Genomic DNA, 21207 nt, shown 5'->3' with positions numbered 1-21207 from the left:
CTGAATTAATGAAAAAGTTTTAATTTAAAATTAAACAGTAACTTTGTAAACATCACTTATGGGTAAATACTTAATGCCGACCGGGTTTCGCTACAACCGTAGCCTCATCAGGGCAGTATAATACTGCCCTGATGAGGCTACGGTTGTAGCGAAACCCGGTCGGCATTAAGTATTTACCCATAAGTGATGTTTACAAAGTTACTGTTTAATTTTAAATTATAATGTCACATCACAAAGTAACCGCTTCATATGAAGAAAAAGTTTTACCTTACAATAAAACTTATATTATGTACTTAGCTTTATTTAAAACCTATAAAGTGAGATAAACATTACCATTTTGCAGCCAAATCGACGTTTCTTACCAAGTTCGTGTGTAATTCTTAGTTTAAATCTCCCGCCAATGTCACCTGCTAGTTCCTAATGCATCCTTCAGGCGGCGCCAGTAGTGGGGACGCCATCAATGATGCTATAATTTCGTGTTTCATTAGATCTCATCAGGCAGCCCTTTCCTAGGTTTTAAATAAAGCTAAGTACATAATATAAGTTTTATTGTAAGGTAAAACTTTTTCATTATGTAGCATAGGCTTTATTTAAAACCTATAAAGTGAGATATTGTTTGTTATCGCCTGGTGACATTATGCTAATGTGAATCAAATATAATATTTAAATTTATTTGCTAAAAAGAAAATAGGGGCAAGATTTCCAGAAATCAGCTAACCAGTTACAGAGGTTGAAAAAGGTCAGCAACAGATGGGTCGGTGTTGACTCGGCCAGCCGATTCTGCAATTTCCCTTCTATAGAACCTGGCAAAGGTATTGGGACTTCTCCAGTTACCACGTGACAGTATATCGTCCAGCTTATAATTCTGCAGCCAGTTCAGAGATGCCACTGCTGAACGGATGCTGCCAGGTGGATCCTCTACACCAGCATCCCTGAGGACTGTCCTAATCCAACCTGCAATTACTGCCCTGGAGGCCGCTTTCACTGTCCCACAAGTTGTAATAAATAGGCTAGGTAGTATCGCCTGCGCTCTCCGTTCCTTTGACAGTTCTATGACCTTTTCCGTCCAATAGACAGGGTCTATGTTCCTAGACTCCGAGCGAGCCAGTCTCCACCCTGATTGTTGCCAGTCTGCCGAATCTGTCTTGCCACCAAACACTGGCCAAATGGAGATGCCTTCACTGTCCACTGACAATCTTTCAGCTGTGCAATGGAGCAATGTGAGATCGTGGACTCGGCGCCCTGATGCCAAAAGCAGGATGGTGGCTGCTCTCCTTGATGCTTCAAAGAGAGTAATATGTTGAGGCAAATTCTTCTCCAGCCATGATGATACAATCCTCGGGTCCCAAATGGGGGGTTTTGAAGGCCTTAATCTAGCTAAAGATATCCCTTTTAATATCTTCTTCACTATCGGATTGGAGCTCAGCTCTCTATTGTCTTCGGGAGAGCCTAAGGTACACACCACTGACTTGTGAACTAAAATGGTACTCAGCGATAGCTTTTCTCTGATGTGTAGATCGGCTAGGAACCTGGCTAAGTCTTCAGCTTTGGGACGCGTGGCATCGAGCTGATTCTCTGACGCCCAGCGCTGCCACCTCCGCCATGCCGGAGCATAAGTGCGAAGGGTGGAACTTCTCCACCCGGATCTAAGAAGTTCCTTCTGCTGACTTGACCATCTTGTTAGGTTTTTGTCCCACCCCCACAAAGCCAAATCTCCAGAGTGAAGGACTCTACTTGAGGAGGGGGGTTGTTGGTCCTGGTGTCTATCAGTGCTTCTCCTAGATTGTGAATCGTAAGAGGTGGACCCAAGGCCCGACACTTCAGATCCGCTCTCCAAAATGCCCTTTCCCAACGAGGAGCCACTACCAGGTATAATCCCCTTGCCCTGTTCAGGTGGCAAAGAACCCTCGGCATGAGGCACGGGGGAGGGAAGATCCAAGCCAGCTGATAGTCCCAGTCCCTGCTCCAAGCATTGTGGTAGTCTGCCTTGTCGTCCTGAAAATCAAGAGAAACATACCTTTGAACCACATGCGCTGTCCTAGAGCCAAATAGGTCTATCTCGGGTCGTCCCCATTTTCTGAATGCTACCTCTCTGAAAGAGGGTAGCAGGTGCCATTCGGGTACAGCACGATGACGAGATAGACAGTCCGCTACTTCATTGAAACGACCGGGTAAGTATTGTGCTGTCATGGAGACACAGTGTTTATCCAAAACATCTAGCACTAGTCGAGTACAGCTCAGGAGTTGAGTTGACCTGGTACCACCCTCCTTGCGGAGATAAGATACGACAGACCTGTTATCCGACTGGATCAGAAGACCCGAGCCAGATAGCTCAAGCGCGTGAGGAGACAAGGCAGCCAACACGGCGAGCATCTCCTTTACATTGGAGTGAAGATTCAGCTGGTCATCAGCCCACACACCGCTGAGAAGCTTTTCGTCCAGCTGGGCACCCCAACCCTGATCAGAGGCATCGGTTGTCAAGTAATGCTCAAACAGCGGCAGATGTATAGGTGACGTCAGGGTGAGCGATCGAACCCACCATCTCAATTCCCGAGCGGTAGCTGCCGGAATTGGTGATGACTCCCAAGGGTGGTAGTGTCTGAGTCCTAAGCACCCTTTCTGTATGTGCCGGCTGTTGAGCCTGCCTCTTGGAACTGCAAAACTAGCAAAGTTTAAAGAGCCCAAGAGGCTGCGCCCCTTATCTAGTGACCACCTACCCGTCTGAATAAAACCCTTTAACAAATAAGATAGGGCTGAAACCTTGTTCTGAGGGAGAGACTTTTCATTAGTTAGAGTATTCCAGCTGATGCCAAGAAATTGAACTTGTTGTGATGGTTCTAATATTGACTTATCAAATTGTATATGCCATCCCAAGCCTTGCAAAAACTCCACCATTTCAATAGACTGGTGTTTTAAAGTAGGCAGGCATTGGTTTACTAATAAAAAATCATCCAGATACACTAGAATTCTCATCCCTCTCTTCCGCAGTTCCTGCGCTACCCAGTTAGTGAAGGTTGCGAATGCCTTAGGTGCGGTGGCCAAGCCAAAGGGGAGGGATGTCATCTGCAAGAGTTCATTCCTATAGATAAGTCTAAGGAAACATCTATGCTGCTCACTCACAGGTACATGAAAGTAAGCATGTGTGAGGTCCACTTTAACCATCCAGTCATTCGGTTGTAGAAAAGTAGGAACTCGATAAACGTTTACCAGACGAAATTTACTGACAGTCAGAAAATTGTTTAAATACTTTAAGTTAAAGACCGGCCTCTTTGAGCCATCTGATTTGGGGACCAGAAACATGTTAGAAATAAATGAGGGAGTGGCAGGTGCCGACTCTAAAACCTTAAGGGCTTTGAGTTTTTCTATTTGTTCTGTCATTGCCACAGAAGTCTTAGTGGCGAAAGGGGAGTTAAATAAATCAATATTATTATTTAGTGGAGGTTTTGATGAAAATGGAATTCGGTAGCCATCTAACATCTTAAGGATGATAGTAGGGGCACCAAGGTTCCTCCACCTACCTGCGAATGAGCGCAACTGACCCCCTTGAAAAGAGGGCCCGCTGTTAAAACCTCTTACGGTCTGGCTTCCCTGCTCTTTCCTTGGGCCGGAACCTACCTCGGGGAGGGAAAGCTTTAGCGGCCCTACGGGCTGGTTCTGGACCTCGACTCTCAGGGTGCTCCCTTCTCGCGATGGTTCTCCCCTGCTGTACTCTAGGACGAAAGGGCTGCGAGTTCTGCACAGTCACAGGTTTAACGGGAGGAGCTGGTCGCGACGTGCTAGGCTGAGGAGCGAGGCACTTCTTCACTCCCCCCAACTTATCCAGCTGGGCCGACAGGAGGTTCGGGTCAAAGAGATATTCCGATGTGGGCGGAATCTTCCGTAAGGCATCTCGGACGTATCCGTCGCTGATGCCTCGCAATGCCCCCTCTCGTCGATACTCAATGTGGCTAGCCCGTTTTCCGCAGACCATCTGCATGATGTCTTTGGACACCTTCTGGGACTCAGACCCCGCGGCGAAGAGAGACTGCACCTTCTCGAAAAGAGTGGAAGTGCTCAGCTTCGTGCCCGGTTCCGCACTCCAGTTGACCAGCTCCTGCAAGGAGGCCTTCAGGAGATCAGCCTGCAGGGAAAGAGCATTGGTCAGGGAGCCGCAGAAGGAGTCCGTTGACGTACTGGCCGATTCCTCCTGACCTAGGCGCTTCAATTCAGGGTTTAATGCCAACATTGAGAAGAGAGGGGTTGCGGCATACGACTTCTGGATCTCGAGGTAGCGGACATTGTTCCAGTTGGCCGTCCCCAGATGCTGAAGGAGCTCCACTTTTCTCACCCTCCCTGGGTCGGCCGATGGTATCTTCGGCTGCTTTAGGTCAGTTGTCCACTCCCCGAGATCCAAGTCGCGAGACGGCTTATTCGGATGGATGAGTCCCATTCCCAAATCTCCTGCCAATTCCTCCCGAAGCGACGCAGGGGTGTCCAGGGAGATGCTGTCCTCGTCATCGTCATCCAAGGCGCCACGGACGGGAGCCTCCGAACGCTTCTCTAGCAGCAGACGCAACATTTCCTGCATCTGGGACATCTGCTGTGTTAACAGGTCAATTCGAGGGTCGGCGGGAGCTAATTCACAAACCCTCTGCCTCTTGGGCTTGTCTTCCGCGCAGACCCTTGAACGCTTGCCCCGCGTGTCCGTGTGGATCACCTTCATGACTTCCGCCCTCGAAAATTCGGCTTCCCCGCTCTCGGAACGTTCGGAATCCGACATAATCAAGAAAACACAAAGAAACCACAAAAAACACTAAACAAAAACACACGAAACTCTAATAAATCGCAATTTTACGGATTTCGAACAGTCACACTGTTAATAACCTCGAAAAAAAAATGTAAATTTTGCGCAAATACTGAAAAACAGGTTATTTTAAGGTATTTGATGTTTGTAAACAAACCAAACGTGTTTGACCTTCGCAAAATAAATGCTAATGAAACATGAAATTATAGCATCATTGATGGCGTCCCCACTACTGGCGCCGCCTGAAGGATGCATTAGGAACTAGCAGGTGACATTGGCGGGAGATTTAAACTAAGAATTACACACGAACTTGGTAAGAAACGTCGATTTGGCTGCAAAATGGTAATGTTTATCTCACTTTATAGGTTTTAAATAAAGCCTATGCTACATAATAAATAGATATTATTGGGAGGGTCTACCAGCGAAAGTTTTTACTTGAGAATGTTACTTAATATTATAAAAGGCCCAAAATCACATCAAAACAAGGAGTTACTTACGAGTACATGTAATCCCCGTCAAGCAGCATGCAACTCAATGGGTGATGACTTTGATTGGGGCCATGCATTATGGCAGTTTGTTTGCCATTATCCTAGCGTTTTGTGTTGGAATAAATTTCAAGAAAATATGGCTGAAGACATTTTGATTCGGCGACGGTGAGAGTTAATATCATTTTTTTTTATTTATTGATTTTATTTTAGTAATTTGTACATTTAAGTTTACAAATGACTAATTAATAAATATACTATGTTTTTTTTCTTGCTTGATGTGGCTCCTACACAATATCTTGAACTTTTCAATGGCAGGATATTTTGAGTAGTTCAGAAATCGACACCAGTTGGCGCTAGTGTAAATGTAGACCTTATTACGAAAAGAGAACTGTCAAAACTTTGCTTCGTCAAATTTTGTCTGTTTTCTGTAGGTTCGAAGCGATTATTTTTGTGAATTCTGACATTCATAACAATGCCTTCACTATGTGTTGTACCGCAATGCTCTTCAAGAACATCTGGGCATCGTTTTCCTAGCGATAAAAATAGACGAAAGATGTGGCTCGTAAAAATACGCCGAGATAAATTTCAACCAACAATTTATTCTAGAGTATGTAAAAATCACTTCAAGAAGTCTGATTATGTGATGCCCCTGGACTCTGTGAGTGAAAACCGTAAGTACCTATTTGATATGATTGGATGCTTTAGGAGAAACAATCTAACAAACTACCTATACCTACCACATTTTTTTTTTGTTTTGCAGCTACACCCAGGTTGAAAAAAGATGCTGTACCTAGTCAGTTTGCATGGACCAAACCGCAAACAGAATCTGTTACTAAAAGAGCAGATCGAGCCAGTAGAAGATTGCATTCAAATGCTTCAAACAACACTGACTCATTTGAAGATATTTTACAACCTGAAGAGTTTTCTGATGTGAAACTATCAGTAAATGAAATAACAAGAGAGTCTTTCATAAAAGATGTTTCTACACAGTGTGGAAGTAGTGAAAAAGTGATGTGTAATAAGTCTACTAATACCATTGAAAGCAATACAGATGCATTTGACATTCTATCGTTACAATCAATTGGAAAAGGGGCAGAACTTAAATTCTATACAGGTTTTGAGAATTATGACCATTTTTCGGTAGTGTTTGGTTTGCTAGGACCAGCTGTAAACCACCATATTTACTTCCATTCAGACCCTGATAAAAGAACACACACACCCATATTGTCACCTGCCAATGAATTTTTCCTAACAATAATGAAATTACGGTGCAATATGTCCAACAAGGAACTGGCTTTCAGATTTAATATTAGTGAAACATCAGTTAGTCGAATATTTATAACATGGATAAACTTTTTATTTTGCCAGCTTAAAGAACTAAAAACTTGGGTTCCACAGCAAGTTGCTGAAGAAAATATGAAGGTAAAAGGTCAAAAATGCACCAGCACTGTGATAATAGATTGTACTGAAATAAAAATAGACCAGTCTAAAAACCCAGTTTCTCAACAACAAACTTACTCTACTTATAAGTCCTGTAATACAGTTAAAGTTTTGATAGGGATGTCAAGTAATGGAACAGTAACATTTGTATCTGATGCATATGGAGGAGCAATAAGTGACCGAGCATTATTTGAAAAGTGTGGTTTAAGTAACTTTTTAATAAAAAATGACATTGTGCTAGCTGACAAAGGATTCCAAATTCAAGATCTTCTTGCACCCAAAGATGTAAAGGTCAATATGCCTGAGTTTCTTAAAAAGAAGTGTGGTCAGCTTGAACCTGAACAACTTCACCATTCCAAAAAAACTTCAGCAAATAGGATACATATTGAAAGAATTATTGGGTTGGGTAAAACATACCGAATTCTCAAGGGAACTCTTACTTTAAATTTAGTGCCTATAGCTAGCAGAATAATTTTTGTCTGTTTTATGCTCGTCAACTTTCGCCAAAATATAATGGAAGGAAAATAATGTATTAATAAATAAAAATTTCAATGATACCTGTGTTTTTTAAATTTTTATTTTCAATAAAACGTTTCCTAACTAATAAGTTTAATATTGTATAACATACAGTTGCAACATGTTTACATACCGATCTGGTGCCTTTGCCAGCGATGCATTCACAGCTTCCTTCGATAATATTTCCTGCTAGTGAAATAGCTAGCTTAACAAAATATATCAAACTCTTTGTCATTTCACTATTAACTTGTGCTCGAAAGAAACTATTTTCTTCATTAATAGACACAACTAAAGCTACCGAAAAATATTCCTTCATCATATTGTATCCTTTCCTGTGAACTGCTGCATACATTGTCATTCCTTCCTGCCCTTTGTAAACTTGAAGAAAGTATTGGTTTATATGAACTATATCTATTTGTGGCAATACAGTCGAATCCTGTATGCTGTGAAATGATTCATCTGGGGGCCAACATATACCCACTATCTCACTTTCATACTCAAAATCATTTATTTCCATAAAGTTACTATTCCGGTCATAGTCAGCCAATCTGGAATTAATAATTATGATTATTGGGTACATTATAAACAAGCAACGTTAGCTAAAGTTATTACAAATACGACACAATTAACCCATTGGCCTCCGAATTGTTTTGTACCGAAGTTTTAAATCTGCAGTGGTGTACTAAATCTTACATAACTTTTAAACTAAACATGCAAACGAAACAATTTTTTTAAATTTACTCGTTCATTGAATTCAGGTATGCAAAAAATATATGCAGTTTTTAAAAAAATAATAATAATATGATTAAACGAGGATATAAAAATATTTTTTTTATAAAACCCATTTTTTTTTCTTTTTTTTAATAATTGGATTAAGAAAAGTTTTACATTAATCATACTTATGACCATAATATATTTTATTTCAATTTGGGCTGATGTTAGCCGCCCACCACGCATTTTACGAACAAGCTTGTCAATTCCCGAACCACACGCTATTTAAAAAAAAATTCAATGACGCTGAAATATAACAAAATTTCAATCGTAAATATCAGGAAAAAACTGTACCAACGGAGTCCTGCCAATTACTACGAAATGAATGCTTAATTATCTACAGAGCGATTGGCATTTAAAATTTTAAACACAGATGTCAATAATGTATCCCTTTTTCGTTTTTAAGCCGACGACACCAGACCCGCCAGGATGGCGTCGTTTGAGGCCAATGGGTTAATGTATTTCATAGAAGTTCAAGAATGAGGTTATGTTCCAACCACTTAGCTCACCTCTCGATTAGAACTTCTTTCTTGCCAACACATTTTGCCTTTCTATTCTTTAATTCATTTTTTAACTCCTTCACAGTCCAGCTACCGTATTTATCCACCATTTTTTAATATTACTTCCAAAATGCACACGCAAGCCAGATACAAGTCAATATCAATTATGTCATAATTAACAATGACAGGTCTCCAACTACACCAGCGCCGCCAAGCGGGAGAAGTTAGCACAGCATTCTGCCATTGGGGCAGACTTAAGGTTTTCCGGCAGCGCGTTATAGTATTTCATCCCTTTATATAATATACTATTCTGGGTATTCGCTTTGTCCTTCTTTGGTAGTCTGATTTCATTGCACGTCCTAGTTTTATGTTTGTGTATGTCCTTGTTGTATACAATTTTATTCGAAAAATATTTGGGTAGCAGGTTGTTTACTATTTTGTGTAAAAATATCATCGTGTTCAAGGTCAACATCTGTTTCACCGTTAGCCAATTTAGTTCGTTTAACATTTTATTTACTTTTGAATATCTATTTCGTCTGAGTATTGTTCTCATCGCCCTATTTTGGAGAATTTGAAATTTATTTTGCTCTCGGTCGTTACACAGGAAAAGGATAGTTGAGCAGTAATTAAAATGTGGAGCAATAATGGAGTTATAAATGGAGATTGCAGTTTTTTCAGACAGTTTTTGGCGAATTCTTCCCAAAAAAAAAATCTTTTTTCCAATTTTCTTTTGGGTATATTCCGCATGTTTGTTAAAGTTGAGTTTGGAATCTATTATAACTCCCAAGTATTTTATATTGCTAACATTTTCAATAATTTCACCATAAATTTTGATTTTGCTTTCACTGGATGTCTTCTTATAACCAATTTATTTATTTATTTATTTATTTATTTATTCGAGACACAAACAGGATATTTATAAAAACATTAATAATGGATTACAAAATAAAAAAGTACAATTATAAATATCCCTAGACTAATGTGTCTGCAGCAATCACATTTGCACATTCACATAAGCAAACATGTAAAATAATGACAGTATTTAAATACAAAACTTAAAACTTAATTACAAAGATTGAAGCACATAATAAGTAGAAAAATTTAAAGAGTACATATTAAAAAAAAATCTAAACCACTAAACATTTTATTTATTTTTCTTTTTTTTAAGTACAGAAATCGTGGAGATATTTCTTGAAACACGTTATATTATTTGCAAAAATATCTATGATAGTGTGTATTTTAGCAAGATCATTGTATGATCGAGACATTCTAGACATAGGATTAAAATATCCAGTGTTATTGGCAAAAATTTCGGTCCAAAATATGTTCATATTTCTAGTGTATTTGGGCCTGGCGTAAAAATTGATTTGATTGACTAAGTTACTATTAACACGATTATTCACAATTTTGTAAAGCATTAAGAGGTCATTTATATTTCGTCTTTTAACTAAACTCTCTAATTTGAAATATGTAAGTCTTTGTTCATACCCATTTAGAAGATGGTAGACACCTGATCGATAAGACAAAATCCGTGTAAATTTTCTTTGGACAGATTCAAGTCTGGATACTTGTGTAATGTAATGTGGATTCCAGACTGTTGACCCGTACTCAAGAACACTGCGGATTAACGAATTGAATAGAATTATTAGGCTATTAGAGTTCTTGAACAGTTTAGTTGATCTTACAATAAAACCTAGTACTTTATTTGATTTATTTACAATGTATTCTATGTGTTGGTTGAACGTTAGTTTGTTGTCGAATATAATTCCTAAATCTTTGATCGATTCAACTGTTTCCAGATTGTGACCACATATGCTATATGAGTATAGAGTTTTGTTGGTGTTCTTGGTGAAATTTATAACTTTGCACTTAGCTATATTCAATTCCATTTCATTGTCAATACACCATGCAGATAATGTGTTAAGGTCTTGTTGTAAGAGTTCACAATCTTCCATAGATTTAATTGCTTTATATATCTTGAGGTCGTCAGCGTATAGAGAAAAAGTACAGTGGAGTTTACATGTAAGGTCGTTGATGAAGATTAAGAAAAGCAAGGGTCCAAGGTGTGATCCTTGTGGAACGCCCGACGTGACTAATATTGGGGAAGAGTTAAAACCGTTAACAGTAACCAATTGACTTCTATTTGATAAATATGATTCTAACCAACGAAGCAGATTTCCGTGTATGCCGATTTTATCCAGTTTATTCATTAAGATAGGGTGACTAACTTTGTCGAAAGCCTTACTGAAATCGGTGTATACGGCATCTACTTGTGTTTTTTTATTCATTGATTTACACAGAAATTCCATATACTCGATTAAATTAGTGTTTGTGGATCGTTTAGCTACAAAGCCATGTTGACCATACATTTTGTTTATTTTTTTGTATTTAATTTAAGCTTATTTATTTTTAGCCATCTTGATACATTATCTAGTTCATTATTTAAAATATGTATTAGTTCTTCACAGTTTTCTCCAATTATATATATAAGTGTATCATCGGCAAATAGTCGTACTTTGCATTTTGAAAATATTCTCACCATGTCATTAATATAGAGTATGAATAGTAAAGGTCCAAGGACTGATCCCTGTGGTACTCCTAATTTATTTTCCATTGGTTTTGAAAATTGATTATTAATTTTTGTTACCTGTATTCGGTCTTTCAAATACTCTTTTATTAATTTAATGGCTAGAGTTGAGAAACCAATTTCTTTAAGCTTTCTTATCAATATTTCTCCATCTATGGCACATGCAAAGTGCCCTTTGAAAATCCAAGAATATTGCTAAGATAAATTTATTACTATTCATTCCATTCTTCAACGATTACATTTAACGCTGTTTCACAAGAATTATTACATCTGAATCCCGATTGTTCTTGGTATAAAATATTGTGTTCATCTAAGTATTGCAATATTTGTTCTTTTATTATCACCTCAAGTATCTGTTCATATTTCGGTAAGGTGTTTTATTGGTCGAAATTCTTCACATTTTCTGGTATTTTTAACCTTTGGGACCGGTATAATGTTAGATAGTTTCCATGACTGTGGAAACTATCTAACATTCAATTCCTCTTCAATTGTTTGATATTCCCTCTTCAATTGTCATATGATGTTCAATATGACCAAAACGGTTCCATGATAACTCAACACAGTGACAATTCAACACACTTTTAAAAGGTGATATAAAGTCATTAGAAACGATGAATTTTTTTTTTTTAACCTAACCTAACCTACATAATCCAGTTAATAAAGTTTTTGTTTCATCACTTTCCATGACTTTATATAACTTTTTAAAGATGTGATGAATTATCATTGCGATGATTTATCCGGTTACCGATCAAAACATCTTTTACAAAGCGTTATTTGAATTTAACAAAGTAGTAGAATTACTTTCGGGTAAACCTAGTAAAGATTTTGGACCGCCGATATATAACAAAATCGGATTTTACCAGTGCCATCAATTTGCTCCTAGCCAAGACAAATCTACTCGTAATATTGCATTAGCGGCTACACCTTTGTAAGAAGGACGAACTGCACCACACGTGACATTCCCGCCAAAAATTGCTACTGATGATACTAACAGTGTTTGTAGTATTTCCAAACAAAGCTATACTAGAAAATTGATGCGTGACTTCTCATTGGCACGAAGCTACCATGTCGAACAAAACTTTCCTGGAAGCATTAACAGAACAATGCGCGATTTGCGTAGCAAAAATTCACCTTATCGGTTGGTGTACAATTTTGTTCTTAGGTGACTTCGTCAAATCTTGACGAAGTCACCGGTTGTAGAGGTACACGTGCTGATGAAATTAATCCTTCATTAAAAATATCTCACCTTTGGCCTTATGTAAATATATTGGAACTAAAACCAACATGGGAGTTCCGTTTTCATGTTGTTACGAAACACGGTCCACTCTAAGAGACATTAAAGCAATACATATTCAAGCCACCCTAAGTATTCAAAGCTTCACAAGATCCCCGCACACCTATACACCGGGATGCAGGCGGCCGCTTGGGCAGTTGAAACCAGACACCGCTCTAGCGAACACGTTACAACCGCGCTGGCATCCGCCCCGAAACTACAAACAACGCGGTCGAATCCGCGTCGCATATCTACATGGAGCCACATCAAGCAAGAAAAAAAACATAGTATATTTATTAATTAGTCATTTGTAAACTTAAATGTACAAATTACTAAAATAAAATCAATTAAAAAAAAAAAAATAATAATATTTTTTTAAATTAATTTCTAGTTTGGATAGTACTTAGTGTCTAAATCACTCGGACACTTAGACGCCACATTACACATTGCATCCGTGCGAAGCCAGGGCAGGTGGCTAGTATATGTAATATCATGATGTGTGGTAATTTTATGAATATCTTTATCATTTGTGTCTGTTTGAATTTTAATTATGAAGTCTGTTTATTTCCAAACGGTAGCAATTAGTTACTTATTTTGCAAGAAGTTTCTGTTCCGTGCTTTTTGTGATTGCTTTTATTGAACCACCAATACAATATTTTATTTGGTTGCCTTTCTTGAAAGAATTGAGTTTTCATACGGACAAAACCATTTATTCATATTCATAGTGCATATGTACGGGCGCAAACCAATAATTTGTCTTAATATTTTAAAGCATAACTTGCAAAAAGTGTATTTTTGTAAAATCATTAAAGAAGATTTTTGGGGATTGAGAAGTAATGTGTGCCTACGTTCGAACTCTACATAGGTCACTATTTACCATGTCCACTGCTAGATGAGCGTTACTTACTTCCAACGTTAAATAAACTGTGTGTCATCAGCATACATGTGCGACCTACAGTGTGTAATAGATTGCATCATGCCAGCTTTATATATAGCAAAAAGCAATGGCCCAAGTGTTGATCCCTGCGGTACGCCTCACAATATCTCATGAATACTTTAGAGCCCTGCCTCTGCTTGTCCCTGCAAACTGTGCTTTTTTGAGTTTTATCTTTAAAGTAACTTTGAACCCATTTTATTGATTCCTTGTTAAAACCAAAGTAAGGCAACTTTGAAACAATATCTGACGTAGTAATATTTAACATTTGTTTCCCAGGCAAAGAATGACTCTAGATGGCGCCCCCATTTCTGCCGGCAGCCCAGAGGCCTGCGCCCTCCTTGAGAATATGTCCCCCCGTGTGGTGTTGACTTTCCTGGAGAAGCGAGGGCCCCAGCTGATGCAAATCTTGAAATTGCTCCAGGAACGAATGCCGCCACAAATAAAACTTAACCTGGTCAGTATCATGTTGTTGACTTGTGCCATTTTGTTACATTGTCTATAAAAAAGTAATGAAAAGTTATATAAAGAAGTGAGGCTAGCACTCCACAACTGAGTGCTGATACCAAACCTGATGTATGGCAGTCAGTCATGGAACTTGTAGAGAAATTAACAAAGTAGACCGAATGCTGTAGAAATGAGATCCCTGAGGAGTATCCGTGGAAAAACTATGTTTGACCATGTGGAAATCCGGAAAGAATGCAAGGCTAGTGAGCGAGGTTAAAAGAAATGGCTGCTTCAACGGTATAATGTAGAGCGGATGAACAGAGAAAGGAGAATATGTGGCCAAAGTGAATGGCTGCTCGACAAATTGAGGTTTGTTTAGTTTGCGAGGCTTAGGGGGGTGGGGAGGGGGAGAAGATGGGATATAGGAAGGTTAAGAAGTACTTGTTTAATTTCCAACATCGCGTCTTTCACTAGAGAGAGCATCTACCACTTGATTACTTGTTACTCTAAGTCAAGTTATATTCTTCCTATGAATTTATTAACACGTAATACCCGGAGGTTGAAAATGAAACACATGCGGCGGTGGTGGGTCCAGATTGACCCGGCTGAAATGATGAAATTAAAAGGCTTTTTATGCATTTTTCGTTCATATTCTTACTTTTATATGATATTATTGTAGTTCCTCATTAACTCATAACATATCCCCTGTGTTTCTTGTATGAACATGAAAGTTTTAGAAATTAGTGTTCCGTAAATTTTGCGGTTCGTCGATATACAGCGGCGCGGACATCCCGCGCAACAGCTAATCAACGACTGAATCGAAGACGGCCCCGACGGCCGATGCGGGTGCCGGGCGATGGTCAGGGGAATGAGGAGGGCAGTGCGGGAGAGGGGGACAGGAAGCGTTCGTCAGCGGAAACAAACATTTTTATTTCTATAATTATTAAAATTTTCGATGGTGTGCATTTACAAGAATATCGTGTATTATTTAAAATACCAGAAATAAATCACTTATTTGATAATTTCCTTGTGGCTGTACCTCTAATAGAAAGATGTGTAAAGAGAAAATAAATTCAATTTATAGCCATATTAAACGATGATTGCTTATGCAAATATTAGAAAATATTATATAATGGCATTCAAATTCAAGTTGAGTATTTACTTCCTCACACATTTATTTATCACAATTAAAACCATTGAATGACACACATTAAAGTATACTAAAACTTTTATTTTTCAATAAAACAAATTTAAATTAACAATTTTCATTTAAAAAAAAGGAATAAAAGCAATATTCTAAATACGAAAATACAAAAATGATTCGACGATTAATAAAATTTATATACATACACAAAACACCAAATGGATTTATTATTACAAATTCAGCAGCAAAATAATTATATAGCACTACCAATTATAAAAAGTTTAACAGTTTTTTATTAGTTAAAATATATTAAAAATGCTAAAATTCACAAAAATAATTCATCGATATATTATATCATTCAATAAATGTCATCGAAACGTATATTGCTAAAAATATAGCGGAAGCGATCTCTAGATAAAGCGGAGGGGAAAAAATGCTGCCGGAATAAATCCTCGGTAGTCCAAAGTTCGCTTAGTTCTAACTTTCAGCCGCGATTTCTTCCTGAAGCCAAAAGAACTCCAAAAAATGCATACATTTCTGTCTTCGTAATGTTAGGAAAGCTGGAATTTTTCGGATTGAGCTGACAGAATTTATTCGTATTTTCAATAATTTCCTCCACCATTTCATTTGAAATAAACAAATCAAAAGCATCTCTGATGGATACTATGTTCTGGCTACCGTTTTTCAATCCATGGGTAGAAGAAATAATGTTATGGCTTCTGGTACGTGAGCTGGCTGGTGGCGCAGAATTCCATTGGAATCCGGAATTCGACACGTATAAATGTTGATGTGCAACGGATTCATTCGAATTTCCTACACTTACTTCATTATCACTTCCATTTCCACTTTCAGATATTTCCTCTAGTAATATTTCTTCCGGATCACTTTCATATTCTGGATCTAATGTTTCGAATTCCAAGTCGCCATAATCACTGATCTCACTGTTCAAACTGTTAAGTGGCTTTTCGATCTCATTATCAGATAAATAATTTTGCTTTGCCATTGCGTTCGTACGCTACGAAAAAAAAAATTAAAACAAAGTCACAAACAAAAATCACAATACTAGAAATGTGCCCGAATGGTTGACAACATCTGCGCGGGACTGTGAGAGACAAAGACGGAAGGACAGAGCGAGAGATATGCTGTTTCGTCGGCTGCTCGGATTCAACTGAGAAGAAATGAGTTTTTGCGTGTTTTTAAACACAATTATTCTTATAACTTTTTTAAAACGTGTCCGATTTTAATCATTTTTGAGTCGAAATGTGGGTAAATATTTGATGAAAGAATAGACAAAAGGAAATTAGCCTAAACGAGATATTTGCGGCAAAATCTTTTTTTTTAAAAACACTGGGTCAAACCAGACCCATCACCGGAGTCGAGGTGTTAAGTAAATAGTGTTAGTTGAAGTTGAACCTCTTCTGAACTAATTCTTTATTTGGATTTACTTTTTAGGATCAGGGTCGTGAATCTTCTCAGTCAAAAATCCAGCTTCCAGCAGTGGGTAAGAATTTCCTTTTCTGATTGGTCATCACTATCATCATTATGATCACCTTTAGCTCGCTCGAATCCACTCCAAAATGATTCATTCTAATACAGGGTGTCCAAAAAGGGTAACAGGGTTTGATAGTTGGATAAAACTTAACTTTTTTTTTATAATTTCCGACTTTATGTCCGGGTTAAATCTTACCCATAGGAAGAACTAAACCCTTCCATACACTTTTCCACAAATGATCATCCAGTCAATCCACATTACGCAAGTGCATTATATAAGCAAAATAAATACAAAACAATACAAGGACAATACGTCAACTCACCAGAGATCAAATGGGAAAATAATTCACCGACTCCAGATATTTTCATATCAGAGGGTTCGGCTCGGTAGAACTCCTAACAGGGCCTATAAATCCTACTGATCCCTCAACATAAATATATAAAAAATCTTTCGTTATCCTACATGTATTTAAAATGACTGATTTTTGCATTTTTATATATAAATTTTTGGATAGATCTAATACGCCTAAATTCTGAATGAGAGAGCTAGGTATAATGCCAGTAGCCGAAATAAAAAATAGTAATATTTTTGTAGTCTGAGAATTAATATTATTATAGTCTTTGTTGTTTAATTTTTATTTATAGACACTTTTTTTTTTTTTTTAAAGAAAGACAAACATTCCCGGGTTACGAATAACCTGACAATATTTGAAAATCTCCTACTACCACCACAGAAAGCCGAAAATGTTGCTTGTGTTGTGATGGAGGACTTAGCCAGCCGAGGAATTGAACACGCTACGCCTGGGTGGGACCCAAGCGCGATGTCAACTCGGCCACCAACCGGTCAACCGGACACTGATCTGAAAAATTATTTAGCAAAGATTATGCTGTCCAGATGTCGCCCTTCGCACTGCCGGCACTCCTCTAATCTTGAATTAAGATTGGCAACAACGCATTGACGCATCGCTCTTGAGATGGCTGCCATTTCTGATATTTTGCTTCAATAGTGTCAAATTCGTCGGTTTCTTCTTGTATACTTTACTTTTTAGGTATTCGCATTAAACCTTGATATATTCTTCACTCAAGTTCCCATCTGAAGTCAAAATGAACATTTTTTTTATTTCAGGTGAATCCAAAGATATTCTCATATCATCATCCCAAGGCCAGCATCCGCCTACTTCTGTTTGGTCAAAAGTAAATCATATTATGTTATTTTTAATTGTTATAATAGTATTACATAATGTTATTACCATTTATTTGACTGGGAATACCAGCATCAGCATGGCATCATAACTTGGCCAAGCAATCTCAAAGTTAATTGTAGCTCACTTTTGAAGAAGCTGAAGTATGCAAAAATGATGAAAAAGGCTCAAATGCATAATATACGCGCTGTCCAGAATCTCGTAGTACAAGTGAGAAACTAAATTCTTGAGTCGGGTCATGATAAAATGTGTGCCAAGATAGACGAGAGTTGTGTGGAGGTCCATCCTCTCTGCCTACTCCTCCTTTAAGTAAGTTAGTACGTACACAGTAGGTATCTTTAAGAGGTTATATACAGTCAGGAGGCCCAAAAAAGGGATTTTTCCTGAGAAGACTTTTAAATTTATTAAAGCTAAAATGTGTACACATTTTATGGTAACTTTTAACAGTATTTTAAGAATTTTTATTTGTAAAAATAATAATTTTGAAAGATGCTATAGCTGATCTCCAGAAGCTCCTCTCAAAAAAGGCATCTTGCGGTGACCATCATATCTCTGGACTGGATCATCTAAAATGAAAAAACCAAACGGATTTCATTATAATAATAAATATTCCTCTAATTAATTGAAGGACAGAGTAAAATAATTTTTTTTGACAAAATGGCGGCTTCTCAAAATTGACTTTTTACCATAATTTTGGCCTTATATATTATTTATAAAAAAATATATATTTATCGGTGAAAACAGGCCTTCGATTAATAACTATAAAATATACTTAAGAAGCTTGTGTTAAAATTTGAGACTGATCGGTTCAGCCGTTTCCGAGTAATCTTGGTGACCGACTTTAAAAACACAGTTTTGAGAAAAACGCGTTTAAAGTTTGAAAAGCATTTTACATAGAGTAAAAACATATTTTTTCAACTTACATCGAGTCGTCTATTCCAGGGCCATATAATACACCCTCCGCCCCTTCGACAGCTTCTAATAACTCGAGTTGGTGTGGTCTGCGGACCATTCTTCCCTCTCGTGTGCTCTGCTGTCGGAGACGGCCACGCTCTGTTCCTCCTCTCTTTCGGGGTATGAATGGCGCATTGGGCCCAAATAAAACCCCTATTGCATTCATATAATACAATACCTATATGTAGTACCTTCATTAAATATGCCGGCAGTTATGTATGCAGCCGTTTCTAGAGTTTTCGAACCGGCCGGAACTATTTTTGTAGAGATTTTCCATATCAGTTGATTGTAGCTCTCGTTGTTGTTTTGGGTGAAACCACCCACACATCTTTCTAATAATTTCTCATTGCTGAGATTTGTATAAATGGGAAGTATAGCCTCAGCAAGATGTTGTGGTGATTTTTCACAAAAACGGCGCTCTACAAATTATCCAATTATTATTATTATTAGTAATGACGGAGGATCATGCTTGAAAGTGGGTAATTCATTGGCAGCTACTGCCCGTTGCCAACTGCACCATGACTCTGGTCCGACCGGGCACTTCTAGTGAGGTTTTGTGTCTTTTGAGCAATAATGATAATATGTGGCCCGGATAGCATTACACATTTTTTCGACAGAATCACAATTTCTCATAATTGCTAAGCCATAATAAACTGTCAACTTGTCGATAATTTTACCACTAAGCTTGCCTTTTCCACCAAGAGTTTTTTTTTTTTTGTATGTTTTGTCCACTTTTATTATCAACTGTTTCCACACTTTTATTCACGCAATCTCGGAGTTGCGTGGCTTTTCTCTTCTGTACGTGTCCAATACATTCTTTCTTCATAACTTCTCGATCACCGTAAGGTGCAGCTTTTAAAACGCCCAAATACGTTTTGGACTCACCGTCTCCGCTCTGACACGTCTTTACAAATATGCGTGTAACTTCGAAAATAATAGCCGAATTGACTTGAAATTTTCTGTGTGTGTACAAATGTACATTACGAAAATGAAATAAAAAAATCGATTTTTTGAAAATTCTAATTGTATGTTTAAAATTTAAATTACATAAATAAATCACAGGCCATAAGCTGCTACGGTAAATTCATCCATATCCAGGAAATAAAAAAAAATAATTTTCTACTGCTTACATCCATTTTCAAATCTATCTTTATCTAAACATCATGCCATTTTTAGGCAAGGGTCCTGGGTTCGAGTCCTAGATGTGACCGTATCCTTTTCTGATTTTTCTGTTTCAGATTTTCGTTTAGGAATCGCTGATATTGTCTTCAGTAATTAAATAAAAATATATTTTTTGTGACACCTCACAAGAGCATCCCTGTCTGTACAGTCTAAAGACATGGGAACTATTTCGCCACCCGGTTGGGCAGCGTTGTGAGGTGGGTTTAAGTAGGGGATGTAGGAAGGGTCATAAAACAAGTTGAAGAAAATGTCCATTCTCATGATGCCAACATCAACTGTGAATTCGTGTTCCGATCGTGTCTGTCAAGGTTCACGCACATGAACTGGGTATCAATGCTGCTAGCTCCTTTCAGCAGGCTCCATTGAAATACACGCAGAACAGACTGAGCATTAGAGATGGCAATCTGTCTGTTACAAACTCCTTGCCTAATTGTCATTTATACATCTTCTCATACTTTCTGTACTGTTATTCTTACAGTTGACATGGCCCGCCTCAAGTATTTATTGGCTTGCAATTGCATTGTCTTCCGCGGCTATCCCTGATTTCTTCTACTTCTTTTTCTCACAGCTGATAAAAGATCTGCACTTTCTCAATGATAACGTTCATCCGGGAGTATCAGCTGTCCAAGAGACCTCCGTCACAGAGCCGTGGTGTAGTGTGGAGAACCTTCTCCAGGATTTAGACGTGATTCCGGCCACTCCACTGGCTCCAGGTTTTCAACGGAACAAGGCATTTATTTTTTAATATGATTTTAATATTTTTATCAATCTTCACTTGAACGATTTTGAAAAATTTCTTCGAATCGCAATATAACAATTGATATTATACTAATTATGAACTTTGTCAGGTAAGGGTGGTAACTGGTCGGTTGGAAACACCAATGGTACGACGGAAAGTATCAGTTGTCGGCGTGAAGATTGGTGCCAGACCTAGCCTAGATAAAGATAGAGCAGCCCTTGAACTGTGTAAAATGCACAGTCTTGTTGACAGAGACACCAGTCCTGGGCCTACGCCAAGACCGACTGTACTACCACAAGGTATTCTAATGAAAGATGATCTGAATAATGAGAATGTTAAAGAAGTTGAGTTAGAGATAACTCCCACTCAGTCTAAAACAGTTGCATCAGATTTACTTAATGTCAGCCTTTTAGATGCCGAAACTATACGTCGAATTAACAGCTCTGGCTCAGAGTCAGATATCTATATTCCTGCTAGCCCCAGGAAAATATCCCCACCAGCTAATGTGACCACGACTTCTGTTGTGTCAAAAAATAAGATAGATGAGAAGGTGCCTGTTTCTAATGAAGCTGCAACCGTTTCTAGGAAAAGAAATGCAAAACATGATGTCGCAAAGAGGGCTTCGAATAGATTTGAGAACATATCCCCAAATCGGAAACAGGATTATTTGATAAAAGATTCCCATTTTAAATCTCCAGAGAGAGTTTTACTTCCCAATGAGGACAATGTCACTAAAAGACGGAAGCTGTATTCGGC

The 21207-nt window shown here is 38.1% G+C and overlaps 2 protein-coding genes across 3 annotated transcripts; both read right to left on the bottom strand.

Moving 5' to 3' along the window:
- Nucleotides 1-297: 297 nt before the first annotated feature.
- Nucleotides 298-4002, bottom strand: LOC149409032 (uncharacterized). Of its 2 annotated transcripts, XM_089650228.1 has the most exons (3): nucleotides 3616-4002; nucleotides 719-1995; nucleotides 298-466 (listed from the first exon to the last, which is right to left on the bottom strand). In XM_089650228.1, the coding sequence occupies exons 1-2, from the start codon at nucleotides 3974-3976 to the stop codon at nucleotides 722-724; spliced, it is 1635 nt and encodes a 544-aa protein (XP_089506354.1). In that variant the 5' UTR covers nucleotides 3977-4002; the 3' UTR covers nucleotides 298-466; nucleotides 719-721. The 2 variants fall into 2 exon arrangements, with proteins under 2 accessions (XP_089506354.1, XP_089506353.1); XM_089650227.1 differs by lacking the exon at nucleotides 298-466 and having other exon boundaries at nucleotides 502-1995.
- A 14066-nt stretch (nucleotides 4003-18068) lies between these two features.
- On the bottom strand, nucleotides 18069-19666 carry LOC149409031 (uncharacterized). The gene is made up of 5 exons (XM_089650220.1): nucleotides 19661-19666; nucleotides 19299-19425; nucleotides 19146-19261; nucleotides 18722-18908; nucleotides 18069-18142 (listed from the first exon to the last, which is right to left on the bottom strand). Exons 1-5 carry the CDS (start codon nucleotides 19664-19666, stop codon nucleotides 18069-18071), a joined length of 510 nt encoding a protein of 169 aa, XP_089506346.1.
- Between the last annotated feature and the right edge of the window lie 1541 nt (nucleotides 19667-21207).

This window comes from Hesperophylax consimilis, unplaced genomic scaffold (genome assembly GCF_061612785.1).
Source record: "Hesperophylax consimilis isolate HC1 unplaced genomic scaffold, BYU_Hcon_1.0 scaffold_38, whole genome shotgun sequence".
In the NCBI taxonomy this organism is placed as follows: domain Eukaryota; kingdom Metazoa; phylum Arthropoda; class Insecta; order Trichoptera; family Limnephilidae; genus Hesperophylax; species Hesperophylax consimilis.
Note: the sequence above shows the minus strand (reverse complement) of the source record. Positions and strands in the feature narration are given on the sequence as shown.